The 21,603-nt window shown below is 42.6% G+C and overlaps 1 protein-coding gene across 1 annotated transcript in view; it reads right to left on the reverse strand.

The window, feature by feature from the left end:
* The window catches only part of LOC148512131 (transmembrane protein 132B-like), a 322,515-nt gene that overhangs the window by 201,902 nt on the left and 99,010 nt on the right, over window positions 1–21,603 (reverse strand). Inside the window, exon 2 of the mRNA XM_088482156.1 lies at window positions 12,775–13,660. Within this exon, the coding sequence (XP_088338282.1) occupies window positions 12,775–13,660 (886 nt within the window). The remainder of the gene's footprint in view (window positions 1–12,774; window positions 13,661–21,603) is intronic.

A 21,603-nucleotide genomic window follows, 5' to 3' on the forward strand; every position in this document is an offset into this window, starting at 1 on the left:
TCCATTAGCAGCCGTTCATTGGCTGGGACCCACTTGGAGGAACCACTCATTGGCTAACTCACTAAAAAACCCACCCGAGTTTGCACTTAGTAAATTTGCGAGATGAAAAATACCCGAGATTGTCATCTCGACCTATCTCGATTCTTAGTAAATTTACCCCTTATAGTCTTCTTCCGCTTTTCTCCCTCCATTTTTTTCTCTCCCTCCTCCTGTCTCTTTTTCTCTCCTTCTTTCCCAAACAGGTTATGCAGGCAGGTGACAGCTAGCCAGGAGACTTGCCCACTTTTCCAGGTGGCTGGGAGCGCCACCCAATTTTTGGGAGCCTCTATGACATTTTGGGAGAGTAGGCAAGTATGGTTTAAGCCTCCATTGGTGCCAGATATTTTTCCAACACTTATCCATTAGTCAGGGACTTCAGAATCAGTTTTTTTGTTTATACAATTGTGTTACATATGTGTCTTGTTATTTTAATTGTGGTGTATGTTATTAATATAATTTATTTACATTCGTATAGCGCTTCTTATTTTTTATTCACTTTGAATTGAATAAGATCAACCCCCTCATTTCTTTTTATTTCTTTTTTTGCAAACCTGAAAACCTGGTGATTTTGCAGGACTATATAAAGTACATTTTACTCATTGCCTTCAGTTTCTAACTGACCTCATAAGCTTTTTGGGCAAATTATTAATTGCATTAAGTAAACAGTCTAAAACTGCAGAAAATATATACGCTCCAGGGAATTTTTAAACCATTTCTATTTCACTCTAGTTCCTGTTTTAATTAAATAAGAGTTAGGAGAGATCATATGAGAAATGGATACTAAAATGGTAAATAAGCCTAATTGTATGCATAGCAGAAATATAACATTGGGACAAAAATCAAACACTAGCATAATAATTTCTGGAAATCCCAAAGGACTATTATGGAGCAGAACACTACGAGCAGTGCAGGGGGGCTTAATATAAAGTCTTCAAAGAAATTACCGTAGGGTGATTTTCTTTTGAACTTAACAGCAGCCACTGAAAATCTCCAATTGGTAACAATCAGTGTTGGAACCAACTTTTATCACACACAGGGCCTGATTCAGACCCGCTCGCGAGCGCTATGCGCTTGCAAGCGGGTCGATGGTGGTCCAGTGCGCATGTGCACGACGGAGCCGGTTCAGTCGAGCGCATGCGCGAGACCCGGGTAGCAACGGGCAAACCATCGCTCCGTGTCTCGTACCAAAGGGGGCATGCTGTTGATGTTGAGTGACAGCAGGCCCCCTTTGGTGGGCAGGCCGGGGGCGTGGCTGCCCAGACGGAGGCGTTCCCATGAGAACACCTACCGTCTGGGGCCAGCCTCACTGACTTCACATGTGATGTCAGTGGGAGAGCTTTTGGCTCTGTTAGAGCCGAAAGCTCTCTGGGGCTTGCGGTAATGAGACCCTACCACAAGGGTCTCGTCGCAAGCCCGATGGTCGCGATGCTCTTGACCATCGCGACCATCTTCCTGGCCGCTCGATGTAGCTGTGGGTGGTCACCCACAGCTATGTGAGCGGCCAGGAGACTGCTCTAAAAAAACAGAAGGCCGGCCCTGATTCAGAGTGAGCGCTCTGTCAGAGCGTCCGGCTCTGAATCAGGCCCTCAGTACTAGAACAGCTCCCTTTCATTACTTTGCCAACTGATTACTCATTAAGGTCAAAATGTGTTTTATTTGAACTTGAAACCCCTCAGGGACTTGAAAATATTTTCAAACACACCTAAAGCTGGCCATACACCTAGAAGGCTGGTTGGAACAAAAATCTGTTAATGTATGGGAGCAAATCACAATCGACCATTTCCTCTCAAACACTGAAAAGTAGACAAAAATGGTTGTTCAGACAAATTGGTTAATTCAATTCAGACAACTTAGTTGAATACACTCATCAACCCTTATCTTTCTCCTTTTCTGCAGAAGTCCTAGTGGCTGCTGACCAGAAGCAAAATGTATGAACAGATGTCATACATTATATGACGAAACCCGAGGGTGGCAGGTAAGCAAAATCTACTGATTTTAATCGTTTTTGTTGAGAAACTGAATTGTAAACTTTTGATACATTATGAATTATTATATTAATCAAACTCCAAACCATATTTGAATACACTAATACCCCTTTTACACCAGAGCTAAAACCCGGGTTAGCTCCTTGGTGTAAAAAGGGGACTGTGTTGGATTCTCGGGTAGAGTGACCCGGCAATCCAACCGAGGTAACTTGCAGGGTTTTACACGGGAATAACTTGTGAAACCCTGCAGTGCAAATGGCGTGATCCGTGTCACGATGACCTGGATCGTGCCGCATGCCTGCCGATTGGCCGGCTTCAGTGGCGCTTGGAGATGATGTCATCACCAAGTGTCCACTTCAACGCCGGAAAAGCCGGGTCACTGCAGACCCAACTCCAGTGTGAACGGCGCCAACTCAGGAATATCCTGAGTCGGCTAAATTCCGGGTCTGATCCGGTTTGGAACCCTGGAGCTCATTCGGCTAGATGCATACACTCGCTCCCAGCTTATGCAAATTCGGCTAAGTGACGGCATGGCAGGAGATCACATGGCAAAGGCATAAGCACACCCACTATGTCTTGGCGTGTGATCGCTTTGTGTATGTAGACGCCCACCAGCCATTCATATGATGCCCACTTGCACACGTCATCTTCTGGAAGTGCTTGTAACCATTGGTACATCGAGCACCATCGGATGCGATCGCAGCGCTTGAGGTTACCTTTACCCTGCCGCAAGCACAGCGATCACTTCAGAGTGAAATCCCACCAAGTGACGTGTACTATGATGCTGCCTTTTAATTACACACGCCTCTGAAATGGCATTGAGGCACTCAGGCACGCCTGCATTCGCACCTCCACTCCCCCGTTTCCGGTGGTCAGCCCCTGTCACCACCCACAAACGGCCTCTCCTGTCAGTCACTCTACTGGGCAGTCTATACACAGCGAGTGAACACATCCTGATCCCTCGCATTGTTTTGCGCACGTGCATTGCGATGCGTACGCATGCGCAGTTAGTGACTATCGGCCAGCTATGAGCATTCGCATCATAGTGAACGGATCTGAATCAGCCCCCCTGTTCCAACCTCCGGGTCAGACTTGGAATTTATGTATAAAAGCAGTATGATGGGATTTTGAGACACAGCTTTTCAGGGATTTCTCACTGGATTTTTTTTATGCACTAAAATGCAGATTAATCAAAGCACAAAAATCCCTATTATGATTGTGAACAAGGTATACATGCTCATGATTATAGCATCATAGCACGGCCTAATTTGCATTGTATTTCTTTACTAAGCTTTAGCGTTAACCATGTGCTCCTTTGGCTGACCACATCTTCTCTAGTGACTGTCCATGCCTTTTTGGCATCTGCCCATATCCCATCTGGGGTATGGTCAGGCCCTTGAATGATTTGCTGTTGCACACACTTTTTTTGTGGTTCAAAACTATTGCAGGATTCTGGTGGGCCCTTTGTGCCCCAGTCCATCATCGCCTACACTATGGTTCAATATTCTCTCAAGTTTGCAGATATCACTTATTGTTGTGACAATTGGTGTGAAATAAACAGTCCCGATCGCAATGACTAGTTCGCGCACACGCACTGCGATGCATATGCATTAGAAGAACAACAATCGGCAATTGAGTGCGTTATCGCAGTTGCGTACGGTAGTGAATCAGGCTTAGAGGCCCAATGTCCGGGAATCTGCACAGGCGCCAGATCTGTACTGTGCATGTGCAGTATGGGTCCAGCGTGTTCGCATGCAGTCCAGCAGCGGACAGTCAACGAGTGACAGTCTGCTGCCATTTGTGGACGAGAGGGGGGTGGTGACGGGCTCCGCTTCCTGAAACATAGGCGTGTCGCCGCTGTTGGGTGGGAGGGAAGAGATCAGGATATCCATCGTCTGACAGAGATTTCCTGGCCTCTTTGTTGTATCTGTGGCGGCCAGCTTGCATGACCCCATGTGTCACTCAGGCAGCCGCTGTGATCGAAGATTATCTGATGCTGAGTCCTTGGATGCAGCTCGGATAAGTAATAAATGCAGGAGGCCAGGCGTCTCCTGCTGCATTAACATAATTGCAAGGACGGAAATGCAAAGCTGCTTGTGTGCATCTTTGCAATTCCGTCCACTACTGGATCACCCCCAGAGAACGTTGGTTATGCTTCATTTGGGGCCTTGCTCTGAGGAGAGGAATTCAGTTTTATGAAATTCGGTCCCCTCTAAAAAACAGTATTGCATATTTTTCTGTTTTTTCTTCTAATTTTGTTTTTTTATTTTTACCTCGTTACTAAGTACTCAGTAAAATTAGTTACAGTAGATACATAATAAAGCACCCTGCACAATAGATCTAACTGTACAGAGTATTCAAATGATATGCTCCCTGAGGATGTGCACCTTTTAGGAAACAGGTATTGGCAGTCAGTAATCACACACCAGGGAAGTCTGATGCCAAAATCTGCCAACAGTGCTGAGCTGAAACTACACCCAGAGGAGGCAAAGAGGCCATCAGACAGCAGATACTGCGGTATTAAAATATTTTTTGTACATGTAGAAATGAATATACTGTAAATGTTCACACTCTTATATCTCAGAGATGGCAGTGGTATATTTTTATTATTAATAATAATAATTTATTATTCATTTACTTAAGGCTTCATTGGTTATACAGACATAAGCTTGCAGTCCCAGGCAGCTTACAGCCTCTCACTTTGCTTCTGTTGCTACTTGTTAGCTGTCACTATTGGAGTTTTGCTGGAGTCTCTCAAAAGCACATCCTTCTAGCATGGAGTACAGAGCTTCTGACGCTGCACATGCGTGTAGAGCACAAGACCGAAGGCATTCCAGGGTCCTAGCGCCGGATGGAGACAGCGCAGGATGCTCTCCCCTAACATTTAGTACCTATATGTATATGTAGTAAGGGTGGTGGTACTTCTGAACTTTTTTCCGTTTGCAATTCTGATTGATTTACCATCAGTAAGCTACTGAATTTAAGTGAAGTTGACAGCTGTTAGGATCAGACTTGACCTCTGGAGGACCACAGAATTCTGCAGTGGGCAGTAGCCTCTATGGGTCCTAGACCCATATAAATATAATGAGGGGTCCCACTCTGTTCACAATTATATGTCTTTAATGAGCTGCAATGGTGTATATTTATGAATTTGTAATATATCTCTGCGCTAAAACATGTTCAGCGTCACTGCTTATCGCAACAATACATAATGTATTAGCACTGGTATCTAACAAATCTGCACCCGCCAGAGAGGTCCTGCATAATCCTACCTTTCCGCTAAAGTAGTTTCTGTCCCACAGCATTAGCGTATTGCTGATGCTAAACTCCAGTCTCCTAGTTCTATTGTGCATGCTTGAGTCAGTATGACATATACACACTACATGAAAGGAGCGTCCAGACATCGCCAGTTCTGCAGGTAAACATAGCTCCAAACCAAGAGACATTAAAGAGATAGTTTATCAAAGCTTGGCATGAGATAAAGTGGAGAGAGGTAAAAGGTACCAAAAAATCAGCTCCTAACTGCCTGTACAGTGACAGAAGCAAGTTAGTACTTTATCTCTCTCCACTTTATCTCTCTCCAAGCTTTGATAAATCCCCCCCTATATTTTTAAATGAAGTGGCAAAAACACTGACTTTGCTGTCCCCTTAGCGGGATATGGGACTGGCGTTACTCAGCAAATAGTCAGGATAAAGGGTTATCGACACTTATTAAATTAATACCTAGGTATGTTTCACTGCTAAGAAGCTGCATGCTCAAACATCACTATTTTATCATATATTGTCCAGGGACTGTGTTGCTGAGCAAGTACATCTAAGAGCATCACGTACAGAACTGTCCTGGAAGAACATGGAGCTATAATGACCATCACACCGAGTACTGAATATGATTATTACATACACACTTTTTGCATTTTAAATATTCATCAATAAATATTAACTTATCCTGAAATATGGATAGATGGTAAAACTGTATCTAATATCTGCAACAACAAAAGAAGAAATGTAATTGTGCAGTTTGTCGGTAATGGAAACAGATACATTTCCAGGAACAACAATTTTCAGACCCAATTTCGCAGAACTTCGGACAATTCATGTAAATCAGTTACAGTTGGAAACTATGTACTATGAGCTGGCTGGGGGACATAGCCTGCAGTTATATAGAGAAAGATTTCTACCTAGGGCCACATACAGTACATATGGATGTTTTAAACAACAGTAAGGCGACGCTAGTACATGTATTTTTACTAGTGTTTAGAATATTTGGTATCCTGATGTCTTTAAATACAGTAAAATAAAAAAATGGGACACAGGGCTCATAAACAATGGCGTTTTTAAATGGACTATACATGCATTTTTAATGCATGTAAAATGCCTGTAAATATGTCTGACACTAGAATCCATTGTTTCTCATTAAACATACCCATTGGCGTTTTACTTGTTGCTCTGCTCTACTTGTTCCCGTTCCATCAGGAAGCCTACAGCTATCTATAAAACACTAGTATCTCTAGAACACTAGTATTTGTATTTCAAATGCTTTTTTACAATCGTATTTGCTAGATTTTAAAATGCAAGTTAAGGTGCGTATCCACTAGCAGACTGTGAAACGACTGCACGATTACGACATTGTAATCGTGCAGTCCTTTCACAGGCTGTGCTGTGCCTAAACTGAATAAACAGTGGTTCAGTGTAGGCACCTCAATCATTCCCGAACATGGGCAATCTGACGTTATCAGCAAATTAACCAGCACGTTCGGGTGATGATAGATGTCAAAAACGACCAGCGGGAGCACGCATCGGTGATCATTTTTGACATTGAGCTGCCCGATTTGTGCCCGATTAACAAACGATTAAACAATAACGATGTCGTTATCGTTCAATCACTATGTTTAATCGGGTAGTGGATACCCGCCTTAAAACACCAGTGTCTATGTGGCCTTAAAGAGAACCAATAGTAGGTAATTATTTATTCTCTTTCTATAATTCAAGGGCTGGCAATTGGTGGCAGTCAGCTAAATAAGCATGCTGGGAATAATAGTTCTACGACAGCTGTAGAGACTAGGTCGCTGTCTTCTCTTCTGTGTATATGATCTGTCGGTATCTGTCAGCGTGTCACTTTATGCTTATGTCCTGGTCTGTCCTACATCTCCTTTATGTATCAGTCTGTTGCCAAATTGTAGGTTTCTGACTGCATTCTGGGCCTGATTCTGACCCGGTCGCAAGCGCTGAGCGCTTGCAACCAGGTCGATGGTGGCCCAGAGTGCATGCGCACGACGGAGTCGGCTCCATCGTGCGCATGTGCGAGACCCGGATAGCGATGGGCAATCCGTCGCACTGGGTCTCGTACCAAAGGGGGCGTGCTATCGATTTTGAGTGACAGCACGCCCCTTTGGTGGGTGGGCCGGGGGAGTGGCTGCCCAAACGGAGGTGTTCCCATGTGACGCCTCCATTTGGGGGCGGCCCCATTGACATCACGAGTTAGAGCCGAAATCTCTCTGAGGCTTGCGGCAACGAGACCCTGCCACAAGGGTCTCGTCGCAAGCCCGATGGTCGCGATGGTCTTGACCATCGCAACCATCTTCCTGGCCGCTCGCTATAGCTGTGGGTGGTCACCCACAGCTATGCGAGCGGCCAGGAGGCCATTCTAAAAAAAACAATAGCCGGCCCTGATTCAGAGCAATTGCTCTGTCAGAGCGTCCGGCTCTGAATCAGGGCCTCTGTACAATTTGCCAGTGCTCCGCCAAGAACGCTACTGTAGGTGACTTTGCCCTGTTGTTTCCTCAAGAGTCACCCACCGACGCAAAGTACCTGGAGGATTCTCAAACTGCAGTTATCAATATCTACTTCACATTTACTCTCTCCATATTCAACATATTTATCTATTAAAGATAGCACCATTTCTATGTGTTTAGCTCCCCCATGCATTGGATTAAGTCTTGATGGAACCATAAGAAACATACTGGTTTGGGCCCCAAGTTAAAACTCCAATCAGTTTGTTAAAAAAAACACACACACACATAAAAACATAATAGGGCAACCTGGGCTCCTCACTCCCCGCAGGGCCCTAAGTGACATAACTAAGAGACTACTTTGACTAATAGATGATCCAGATATGGATGCCACTATGTAGCTGTCTGTTACAGTGAGCAACATGGCTGTCCAAATTGCATTTGTCTGGATTTTCAGTCTCTGGTGCATCTGCCATCACTGCAGGTATAGGAAATTACCTCACAAAAGTCAGGAGTTAATACACAATTCAGTGATTAGTAAATTTAGTCAAACTGACCAATCACAGTCTCCTATTTTCTCTCCTATTTTTTCAGGATGATATATCTTATGTCCTTTTTTTACTTTTACTTGTAAATAAGGGTCATTATACAATGTACAGCCTAAAGGGAACACATCTTTTAAAAATTCTAGTGATCTACAGTATACTATGATTTATTTTATTGTTTCTAAGTGGGTCCTCACCACAACTTGCCCAATGTACTCCAATATGCCAAAGTGCACCATGTCCAATGTACTCCAATCCACCACTGGCAACCAGCACAACCTGATACTGCTCTAATTCTTTTAAATTATCTGTGGTTGAGAATCGGAGGAATATTACATTTATTAAATTAAGTTCTTCAGGTGATTGATACAAATAAAATGTCTTCTAAAGTCATTTTGCTGGCTATGCGTAACTGCCTTTAGTTTGCCTTTTTTCTCCAAGGGTCCATAAATAAGCTAATTTGATGTGAAAGTGTTATAGCGAGCGTGAGTCAATCAGAACATTGAATAGATTCACAGGCAACTGCTAGATGTTCCTAACAGCAGCAAAAATACACTTGAAGGCCCCTATTTATTACTGATCGCATTTCAAATGCGATCTGGGCATGCCAGTACCGCCCATGATCGCATTGCAAGATGCGATTATAGCGCCGGGATGTATTATCCAGCACATGCAGGGAGAGGGGCTCCAAAAGCCGTCCCTGCGATCTTCCGGAGAGCTGCCGGGGCTGCTGCGCATGCGCAGTCCCACTGACTGCACATGTACGGCCGCCATTGCCGGGGAAGGGTTCCAGCTAATTATGAGGTGTGTAGCCTATAGGCTACAGCGGCTAATGCCATCTTCAGATGGCGTTAGCTGCGGGGGCCAATATCGAGAATGCATCGCATTCTGGATATTGGTAAATCTGGCAGCATCGCATACCCCATAGAAGGGGGATGCGGCAGCCTGCAGGAATGGAGGGATTGCAGCAGGTATGTCCAATACCTGCTGCAGTGCCTCCTTAATACATCCGGGGCATACTAAAGATTTGTGGTTAACCCCCGAAAAATTGTGTTTTTGGGGGACATAGCCGCAAATATAGAATGATAAAGTTGAATGGCTCTGTAAGAGGTACATGAACCTACTGTGTACTCTGCAGATTATATCCATTCAACAAATAAAAACACTTTGAACAACACTTAATGATATCAGCATAGGTTATGCAAGTAAAAATAAGTAGGAAATAGGAGATGATTATGCACCAGGTGAGATGGGCCATCCTGGAAACTGAGGATTTAGCTTCAAATAAGGTCTTACATGGGTGGATACACAGAGAAAGGACTTACCTTATAATCCTAGGATCACTGAGAACTTCAAGAAGGAAAGCAGTACTTATAATATTAGTGAAGGGCATGCTACAAGCTAGCCAATAAGAGAACATCGTCTGCACAACTTATCATTGTCTATGTCTCCTTGCTGCTGTCCTTGTGACAATTGTAATGAAACAAAACTCTTTAATGGAAGGAGAACTTGTTTGAAGATAATTGGCTGTATCTGCCAATTGGAAAAAAAAATAAGAAGGAAAAAATATGAGTGAGTCTTTTGAAAATGAAACTAATTAAAACTGGCTAATCCGATCCCATTACTGTCAGCAAGACTGTGACCGAGTCAGGGAAATAATACAGATTCAGACTTCATGGGACTGCACAGCAACATTTTGCTCACATTACATATGACTTTGAAGTGGTCAAATAACCTGGAGAGATGTCACAAAACTTCAGGCGGCTGAGATACAACTGCTTTAATTAAAGTGAAACAAAACGAAATGCTGGAAACAACAATAGCGTTTATTATACTGAAACCATTTCCTGGTTTTCATTAGCATTTTACTGTATCATCTCAAACTACAACAAAATAGCAGTTTGTCTTTTTTAGTCTTCAAGTCAGGCTTTGAGGATACCTCAGTGTGGTCATGATGTGCTACAAAGCTGATGATATTTACACCTGATGGGAGGAGCCTATGGACAATGTAAATACTGCATGAACATAACCCCAGGACACAATGAGGGACATTTACAAAGTCTGTCTGAAATGAATTATTTTCGATGGTTTCTTTGCTGCTCTTTCATCATACAGAATTATCCTCTAACCTCACAACATTCCCAATTGAAAAAGCAGGACTCTGGGGGAGATGTATCAAACCTTTGAGAGAAATAATGTGGATATGTCATTCATAGCAACCAATCAGCTAATAACTGTCATTTCATAGGCCGGGCTACTAGATACATCACAGCTAGAAGTTGATTGGTTGCTATGTTCATCTTCTCAACTTTATCTCTCAAAGTTTTGATACTTTTGACATCAGTGTTTAATGTTGTGTCTGACGTAGGTTTGTTTCCCACGGAAAAACAGAAGATCGTTATGTCCCAAGTGAAATGGGTCATGTTCAGAGCTATGGCAAGGCAGTGTTTTCTAACTGTGAGTGCTATTCTGATTATACGCACACAACGCAGTTGCTAATATCAGCGGTGATAGTTTGCATTCGCACTGCGATCACAGCCTGACATGAGGACGCCCACTTCCCCTTACTTACATCCATATACTTGGCCAACATAGCAAAACAATCAGTAATATTGAGTAACATCGGCCCATATGCACAGTTAATGCAAGTCGGGCCTCACTCAGGAATTGCTTACTTCAGCGCATGCTATAAGGCCACAGGCAGCGTCTGGTATTGCCGTGGATAGTTTATGCACACCCATGCAACTGACACGCCTGTGTTCGCCCGACCACCCCCCACAAAAGGCACTTCCTGTCAATCACTCTGCCATGGGTCTGCGTAGCCTCTGCGATCGCAGTCCCGTTCGCAGCATCTGGTTCGCGTACGAGCACTGCGATGCATACGCATGAGCAGTGCGTATAAATCGTCCGATTGCGTGCGTATGAGCAACTGTGTTCCTTGCTGAATCAGGCCCTGTGATCTTTAAATACACCTCCTTATGTAGGCTTTTCTTAACATATATGTCTCATACTAATCAATGATTGTAATGTACTGTAGTTATAACAAATTTGGTTTCTGTGGGGACCAAAAAAAATTATACTACATTATGCAGATATTAGTCTGGAATTGTAATTTTAGCACAAAATATAGTATTTATTTGTCCCAAGATGAACAACTGACTTTTAATGTATAAAATATATTATGGTTTTAATGATTCTCCTACCAGGACTAGCTGACTTGTAAAGACTTACATATTGTACAGAGAGACCTGCCAGCAATTTAGGTTCAAATACCAGTATCAGCTCCTCAGGATGTTAATACATCACTAAAGGGCAAATTTATCAATGGTTAATTAGCCCTATTACTGTTAAAAATCCCAATATGGCTTGTAATCTGTCTGGTATTGCTATCCCAGAATGTTGTTAGATAAAAATCATTAAAACATGATTTTTTTCCTGAGAATAAAATCCTTTTATTTAATTTATTTCATTTTTTTAATTAAATACATTTTTAGTCTTTATTTTATTTTCACTAGCGGAACAGAAGGCCAAATCTGTTTTTCACTTCCACTATATGCAGGCTCATGTATATGCACATATGCTAAAAGTGGGTACACGCCATCTGCAGATGATGGTCGTTCATACACACTGAACGGCCATCATCTGCTTGTGCCCTCGGGTCCCGCTGGCCGGGGGGCAGGACTGGCGGTCTGCAGACATATCTGTCCCTCAGCTGTGCAGCACAGCCAATGCGATATGTCGGTGAACAACGACGTTCACCGACATATCGCTGGTACACACTGGCCAACGGGCAGCAGATATATTGGCCGATGATCGGCCAATGTATCTGTCAGTGTGTACCCAGCATTAGACAGGCCCGGAATAGTGGTAAGTATCACTCACCCACCTCCCCAAGGTGATTTTCATAAATTCCAGTGATAACTGACTTTTTTTTATTTTCACAGTATGCAGCAAAATAATAAATACATTTTAAAAAATCAGACATATCCCTGTAATTGGATTTCTCTATAATAAATAGGAAACTGTGTTTGAAGAATTCTATGTAAAATAAAAAAAAACTGTAAAAAATAATATGCTGATTGTGAACTGCCATGTAAATATAGAGACATAATATCAACTCCTTTGTACTGGGAAGTAATAATTAAGTTAGTAATGGAATATCTAGTGAAGCGGTTCTAAGAATTCCACATTTCAGCTCTGGAACATGCCCTAGTGAGCTATGAAAGTTTAAGTTATGTTTAATTTTCATTGTAAACCAAAAGGTGTCTGTACTTCAGATTTTTTTTTAAAAGAATTATAGATTCCCCTAAGTATGTTTATGTGAATTTGATTAAATTATCTAGAGCAGATTGGAAAAACAAGCTGGTAAAATACGTATCGTTAAATAATTAAAAAAACACAGCAGAATGTGCAGGCAGTATTTAAGTAAAAGTTCATCAATGTTAATAAATAGCTGTTGAATACTATGAAGCATACCTTAACATAAACTGATGCGTCATTGAGTCTCCTGCCATGGATACAAAGAAAGTTACGATATCCCCTACTTTCACCGGGCCTGGTGTGTAACGAATCTGAATATTGTTATCCAGTTTGAGCACTGACATTCTCAAAGTCTGAGGAAAAGGATAAACAATTACACTTCCAAATCTTTCCATTGCACTTGAGACTTTATGGCCAGTGTCTTTGTTGGAATGAATCCTATTTGACCATCTTGTTTCTTCTTCTGAACATTCTTCGTCTTCTGCAGTGGTGTAGACAATGTGGTGCAGTTCCAGTGGTATTCCAAGTGGTTGAGCAGAATGCACATGTTCCTCTGTGGGAGGAGACGTACTTAACCAACTGGGCAACAGTTGTAGTTCTGCCACACACAATCCCAGATTCCCTTTCAGTCTACAGCTCGATGAAAGTTCACGGTTTTCGGAGACCGCAATTATTTTGACACATGGTAAGACCTCAGTTGGATGATAGTCCTCCCAATCTTTTCCCGTAATATAAAACAAAACCTGCACTTTGGGCTTGTCAGAATATATGGAGCTTTCCATTATGTGGGACTTTAGCTGCCAGTTGAATGTAAATTTGTTGGTTGAACTGAAAGTATTTGAGGTAATGATGACATTTTTTGGCACAGTCTGTTCTGCTGAATAGGGTCCATAGGTGGCATTTATCACGGGTGGCACCTTGGCTTTATATATGAAAAGTGGCTCTGTTCGGGACTGTAAGCTGGAGTTTTTCATAAGATCTTGATTGGCCTCTTTAAGGAAGAAGGAGACTTCAGAATTATAAATGTGATAGTTCACTGGTAGAAACACAGGGACGGATGAGAACCGCTGTAAACTGTCCATCGTCACCCGACTCTCTGCCACTGTATAAGAAAAACACATTACATGAAACTGAGCAAACTTCAGCAATAAACAACTGTTGTTTTTATCATTCCAGACAATGGAGTTTTGCTAGAATATCATTCACACAAATAGCTTCTAAGCCAAATGGTTGTACAATTTTCTTTCCAGACAATAGATGTAACAGGACAGATAACATAAAGGATGCACATATTATTTTTTGTTTAAAGAAAAATAAACTAAACTACTTTCTGCCATCCCAGTAAACTAACCACAGGGGTCTCATACCCAGGACCAACCCATAAAGGAAGATATTGTATATGTTTATTACTCAATAGAGAAAATGTGCTACAAATAAGTTAAGTATTATTATTATCATAATTATTATCTGTATAATAATTATACAGGGTCTGTACTGTGTCAGATATGTGCAATAGGAGACAGACTCAGTCCTCTGCCTCTACCCGCCAACAGCTCCCACTACGGCAGGACAGAGAGAAGCAATGTGGCAAAATCACTGGATACATGTAGGGGGGAGGCACCACTATGCTTGTTTATTTTTACGTCACCACAATGTGTCCGTAGAGCTGTATAGGGAAATTACAATAAACCACATAAGTTCAAACAGGCAGTATGGGAGGAATAAAACAATGAGACTTCTATACTACTAGATGACAGATAATAACAATAATCCTGGGAGGGCAGGATCAGAGGTTCTGCGTGAGTAGGGTGTACACTGGAGACATGGATATTGAAGGGTGGGGATCAATTGGGTGGAAGAACGTGCCCACAAGAGCTTACAGTCTTGGGGAGTAGGAGGTGAACTGAAAAGAGATAGAGGGGCATGAGTTAGGATTGTGAAAAGGGCTGGTAGACTTTGATAAATAGGTGCATTTTCAGAGCACGTGTCAAGCTCTGCAGGATGATAGAGTCTCATAAGTAGGGGAGTGTGTTCCGGAGTAGGAGAGCAGCAAGTCTTGGATGCTGAAGTACGGAGGAGCTAAAAGGGAGGTGATAAGAATGGAGGAGATGTGAAAGTCAAAGAGAGGGCGAGGAAGAGCAGAGAGGGCGAGTGGGGAGTGTGGACTTAGATGAGTTTGGAGAATGTAGCAGAGTGTTAGAGTGATTAGGTGCCTTGAAAATGAGGGTGTGATCTTAAACTTGATTCTGTAGGGGAAGGGGAGCCATTGAATGAGGTTTAGTCAGAGCATTGAAATAGGAAGATGAGATATGCAGCATTGAGGATAGATTTAAGAGGGGAGAGGCAGGATAGAGAAAGGCCAAAGAGTAATAGGATGCCAAACTCCTGGCAGGAGATGACAAGGGCATGAATAACAGATTTGGTTGCCTCCATTGTGAAGAAGGACATGATTTGATCCTGGAGATGTTGCAGGATTGGCAGTTAAAATAAATGAGCGGAGTGGAGGAGAAAAAGGATTGAAGGATGACAGTGGACTGGAGAGAATGGAGAGAGCTTCGGGAAAGGGAGGCAGGGAGGAGTATGGACGCTACAGGGAGGAGACAATGACCTCAATCTTAAACTCGGTGCACACCTGACAGATTAAAGAAATAATCCAAAATGTACTTTTCTTTCTCTGAGAGGTGAAACAACCCAGGGAACATACAATGTCCAGTGTACACACTATTCAATTTTTGTCTGTATCTGTCGGACAATTTCTGTACATACTACATTTGAGCATGATATCGGATCATCGGGACCGACGACCGTCATGCAGCAGTCCAGATGTTGGGAGAAGATCCCGCAGGTTTTTGAACAGAACTGACTGTTCAGACTGAATATTGCACAGTGTATACTCAGCTTTGGACATGTTGGGGTAAATTTACTAAGATGGGAGTTCCATTTAAGAAGTGATGTTGCCCATAGCAACCAATCAGATTCTACTTCTCATTTATCTAGCACCTTCTAGAAGAGAATACCTGGGATCTGATTGGTTGCTATGGACAACATCACTTCTTAAATAGAACTCCGTTAAATTTAAGAAAGCACCGCAACATCCAGGAAGAGATAAAAGTGGTACGTTAATTCAACCATGTTATTTGAAAAAGCAGCTGCAGTATCATCACGAAGGACATGTTATCCATATGTCATCCATAATCTCAGTTTACATAACAGAAGTAAATGTAAACATTTTCATTCAAGTGTAAACTTTAGGTTATCTGATATTTTGATACCTGGCAGTGTATTTGTGTATTGCTTATCTTGGCAGAAAATTCATTGACATATAGCAAAAACAATAATGGCCATGTAATTAAATATTGACACATAATACTACTACTACTTACTTCAGAATATCATCATATTATTACGCGTGTGGTATATTTTGTCGACATTCATCATGACATGTCGACAAAACATCACTAGTGGTCTAATGTTCACTTACCTGGTCCGGCTGGTCCGGCAGCTTAAGCAGTTTCTTCAGGCAGTAAGTATGCTTAATCTCTAGCCCTATCCCTCCCCTAATGCCTAACCCTAACCCCCTCTCCCACAGCCTAACCCTCACCCTCCCTCTAGTGCACCACCCATAGCCTATCCTAAACCTCCGCTGGCATCCATGCAGAATATCGACATTCTGCTGATGCCGAAATGTTCAATGCCAACATTTACACAATGTTGGCATCATAACTGTGGTGTCCACTTACGACTACATCTCATTACAACTTCATTGTTCCTTTATTTCAAGTATGATTTAAACCAAAATAATGACTGAGGCGATAGCACTTTTCTCCATCTTCTCATACAGTAAATGGTGTGCAACCAAACGCAAAGCTTTGGACAGGTCGACAATGACTGCGTCCATGGACTCTCCCTAATAATCCAGGGCCACTGCACAGTGACAAATGCCACAAGCAGTGCCAGGTGGTACCTGGTCAATTTAGAATATTTTACAATGTAATCATCCAACTCACTTACCTTCATGTATTTCATTAACTTGGTGAACACTAATAAAACTAACTGCACTTATTCATTTTGAGTCAATGTGCTGTCTTATGCTTAATGTCATTCCTTTCAATCTGCCATTCAAACCAAAGAGATGAAACAGTAGAAAGAAGTGATATGTTTAAAACTGTTTTGTAATATATATGTCCCAACATTTTATCTTTTTCATATTTCTAGGATCAGTGTATATTTCTGCAACATAGACGTCACAAGACATTCAAGATTCTCTGGATCTTAGTAAAGTATGTTTCCCTACTTTATCATCCATTTATCATGTACTTGAAATTAAATGCTGTTTTATTGACAAAATTCACTGTGATCTATAATGCGTGGGGATTGCTATGCAGTTCTTCCTTTCCATTGAACATAATTTATATGATCCATGATATATAAAACCAATATCAGTGGATATTATACTGCAAGCCAGTATAGTATGATTAAATCATTTTTATTGGATATTGTTAACGGCAGCACCAGAGGCGGCAATAGCAGTCAGATGGGTTAATCATTATTATATGCTGTCTTGCAAAGATTCAGAGATAATACTATAATTTTACAGGTGCAAATATCGAACAGTCACACTACATTCATCTTAAAGCATATATTTAATACAAATTTTTATCAAGCATGCACAAACTGATAGAATATCATATAATTCTCTTTCGTAGAGCAATGTTAGCTTATTGAATAAACTTAATAGAAGGGGTAAATCTGATCCATGCAGTCTGACACCTTTGAGACTCTTCTATCAACCTACAAAATTATATGTAATCTGCTTGTTTGTTAAAAGACTATTAAATGACTATGTTGTAATGTATTTAATGCGCATATTTAGCCTTACTTTTTCATTTTGACTGTGGGCCATTGCCAGGACTTTTCTCTTTATAATGGCGCTGACCTTTGTCATTTAATCTCATTTATTCAGGGACAAAAATGTTACCCTAAATTGATTGTTCCTGCTAGTGTTTGTTAGATAGTTTTATTATAGCTCAATAAAAAATACTTTTCTTTTGCTCCTTGCCCACCATCACCCTCTTCCTTACCTCTCTAAATGTCACGTTTAGCCCCACTGGGCATTGCTATGTAGTTATATTCAATTCACAATTCTTGTATTGTAACACATTAATATTAGGGGTGAGCGGGTTCGGATTTCTGAAATCCGAACCCCCCCGAGCCCCCCCGATCCGAGTCCGATCCGAGTCAGGCTCGACTTTTCCCGCCTGACTCGGATCTGAAATCGAGGCAAAACGTCATCATCCCGCCTTCCGAGTCTCGCAGGTTTTGGATCCTATATAAGGTACCCGCGTCGGCGCCATTTTCTCACTCGGCTGTGGACAGTGAAGAGGGAGGGTGGGAGTTAGGGCTGTGTAGTGTAGTGTAGTGTAGTGCTGCTGTTGTCCACTACTTCAAAGTCCATAGGGGCTGGCTGTGTTGTGCTGTGCTGCTGTTGTTAATAGGGGCTGTGTCCACTACTTCAAAGTCCATAGGGGCTGGCTGGACTGTGTTGTGCAGTCAGTTCTCCATAGGGGCTGTGTCCACTCCAAAGTCCTGTGCAGTGTCCCAGTCCTAAAGGGGTGCTGTAGTGTTGTCCAGGGGGTGCTCTGTCCATCAGGGGTGCTCCCCCCAAGTGCTAAAAAAATAATATATTTTCTGTGTTTGTGAATTGTGTGCGCAGTAGCCGCACGTGCATCAACAAAGTAGTGCCAAGCGTGCGCCTGTGTCATAAGTAAAGGGCCGGCTGGCTTGACCGTTAAAGGGTGCTGTAACCCCCGAAAGTACACTCCAGTCCACACCAAAAAAAAATTATTTTCTGTGTTTGTGAATTGTGTGCGCAGTAGCCGCACGTGCATCAACAAAGTAGTGCCAAGCGTGCACCTGTGTCATAAGTAAAGGGCCGGCTGGCTTGACCGTTAAGGGTGCTGTAACCCCCGAAAGTACACTCCAGTCCAAACCAAAAAAAAAATTATTTTCTGTGTTTGTGAATTGTGTGCGCAGTAGCCGCACGTGCATCAACAAAGTAGTGCCAAGCGTGCGCCTGTGTCATAAGTAAAGGGCCGGCTGGCTTGACCGTTAAGGGTGCTGTAACCCCCGAAAGTACACTCCAGTCCAAACCAAAAAAAAAATTATTTTCTGTTTGTGAATTGTGTGCGCAGTAGCCGCACGTGCATCAACAAAGTAGTGCCAAGCGTGCGCCTGTGTCATAAGTAAAGGGCCGGCTGGCTTGACCGTTAAAGGGTGCTGTAACCCCCAAAGTACACTCCAAACCAAAAAAAAAAATATTTTCTGTGTTTGTGACTTGTGTGCACTGTGGCTGCATGTGCATCAACAAAGGAGCAGCGCCAAGCGTGCACCTGTGTCCCATAAGTAAAGAGCCGGCTGTCTCATTTCTTAAAGGGTGGTGTAACCCACAAAGTGCGCTACTCTCCAGCAAAAATAAAAAAATATTTTCTGTGTTTGTGTGCGCTTTAGCCGCACGTATATATCAAAATAACATAAATGGAGGACCAAACTTTCTCCGATAAAAATAAAATAGGGAAAGATCAAGAACCACTTCCTCCTAGTGCTGTTGCTGCTGCTGGGAGTTGTTCATCATCCCAGAGAGGAAGTAGGAACATCACTACTTTTACTAAACAATTGACCCTCCAACAGTCCTTAGCGATGAGGATGAAGTACGACAGCAGTCATCCTGAAGCAAAACGTTGATGGAGGTAGTGTGTCCCCGGTTCCAAATCCCGTCTAGATTCCACCTGCATCCTCAAAGCAGCAGCGACAAGCGTGCGTCTGTCTGTTAAAGGGTGGTGACACCCTCAAAGTGTGCTACACAAACAATTAAAATATTGTTCTATTTTTTTCTGTCTTTGTGAAATGTGTGGGCTGTAGCCGCACCTGCATCCTTAAAACAGCAGCGACAAGCGTGCGTCTGTCTGTTAAAGGGTGGTGACACCCTCAAAGTGTGCTACACAAACAATTAAAATATTGTTTTTTTTTCTGTCTTTGGGAAATGTGTGGGCTGTAGCCGCACCTGCATCCTTAAAGCAGCAGCGACAAGCGTGCGTCTGTCTGTTAAAGGGTGGTGACACCCTCAAAATGTGCTACACAAACAATTAAAATATTGTTCTTTTTTTTTGGTCTTTGTGAAATGTGTGGGCTGTAGCCGCACCTGCATCCTTAAAGCAGCAGCGACAAGCGTGCGTCTGTCTGTTAAAGGGTGGTGTAACCCTCAAAGTGCGCTCCACAAACAATAAAAATATTCTTTTTTTTTTTCTGTCTTTGTGAATTGTGTGGGCTGTAGCCGCACTTGCATCCTCAAAGCAGCAGCGACAAGCGTGCGTCTGTCTGTTAAAGGATTACATCGGTGACAGCATCCAAGAAGGCATGTCAGACAGTCCGTACCTGTACTGGCAGGAAAAAGAAGCAATTTGGAGGTCCCTGTTCAAACTGGCTCTATTTTACCTGAGTTGCCCCCCCTCTAGTGTGTACTCCGAAAGAGTGTTTAGTGCAGCCAGGTACCTTGTCAGCGAAAGGCGTAGGAGGTTGCTTCCACAAAATGTGGAGAAGATGATGTTCATAAAATGAATTATCAACTCTTCCAGGGAGACCAGCCTCCAGAACGTACAGAGGGACCTGTGGTTCCAGCGGGGACGAATTAATACTCTGTGAGGATGAGGATGTACACACTGAAGAGGGTGAGGAATCGGTGGATGAGGAGGATGAGGATGACATCTTGCCTCCGTAGAGCCAGTTTGTGCAGGGACAGATTAATTGCCAGCTTGTTTTGTGGGGGCCCAAACGAACCAATCATTTCAGCCACAGTTGTGTGGCAGACCCTGGTGCTGAAATGATTGCTTTGTTAAAGTGTGCATGTCCTGTTTATACAACATAAGGATGGGTGGGAGGGCCCAAGGACAATTCCATCTTGCACCTCTTTTTTTTCTTTGCATTATGTACTGTTTGGGGCCTAGTTTTTCTAACTGCCATCCTGTCTGCCACTGCAGTATCACGCCTAGATGGGTCACGTGTTTGCGCTGCCCACTCGTATCGCTTAGCATAGTCATCCATCTACCTCGGTGCAACCTTTTGGACATAAAAACACTATTGTGAGGTGTGAGGTGTTCAGAATAGACTGAAAATGAGTGGAAATTAAGGTTATTGAGGTTAATAATAGCATAGGAGCAGAAAAACCTACAAATTCTGTGATTTTAGCTGTTTTTATGCTTTTTTTCAAAAAAATACAGATCCAAAACCCAGAACCCAAAACACGGAAGGGTGGTTTTGGCAAAACCAATCCAGATCCAAAACATGAAGAAAGATCCAGATCCAAAACCAAAACACAAAACACGAAAAGTGGCCGGTGCACACCCCTAATTAATATGAGATGTTCCGGCATCAGTTTATTCATTAATAAAATAAAATACAAAAAGCAGAACAAAGGAAAGAAAATATGACAAATATTTCCATAAGGATAACTTATCCGTGGCTTAAGGTGCACGCAGAGTTATTAAATGGACTATGCCTTCCCTGCAGCTACACATTTCATCCTTATTCTGCTACCACCAGGTGATATTCTGCCAGCCATTCTGTCTCTGTGGTTTAAAGAACAAGTAAAGCCACTATTTGGCATTAATAAACATAAGCTGCATATTATTGGGCTGAAATATGCGCATGGAATAATGTAGGTGAATACTTATCTACGTATATCCACCATGCTTACTCTCTCACTCCTCTGCAGCAGGCTGCCATATAGGAGAGAGGTGCTTCTCTAACTAATTAAGCAGGCAGCGACAGCAGGCAGACTGGGTGACAGTGGTGCCACTGCCCCCAAAAAAGTATTATTTCTTATTGCTGCCACCTGCTTCAAGAGGAATTGATTTTCTGAGGATGTTTAACAAAGAGACCCTTGCTGGGATAGCAGCTCCAACACGAGTTTGTCCCAGGGAAGAGCAGGCAGTAAAGTGACAGTTATGTCTATTACACTTTACTGCCAGCATTGACACTACACATGCATGG

Source organism: Taudactylus pleione, unplaced genomic scaffold (assembly GCF_031769625.1).
Source record: "Taudactylus pleione unplaced genomic scaffold, aTauple2 ptg000282l, whole genome shotgun sequence".
Taxonomy (NCBI): Eukaryota; Metazoa; Chordata; class Amphibia; order Anura; family Myobatrachidae; genus Taudactylus; species Taudactylus pleione.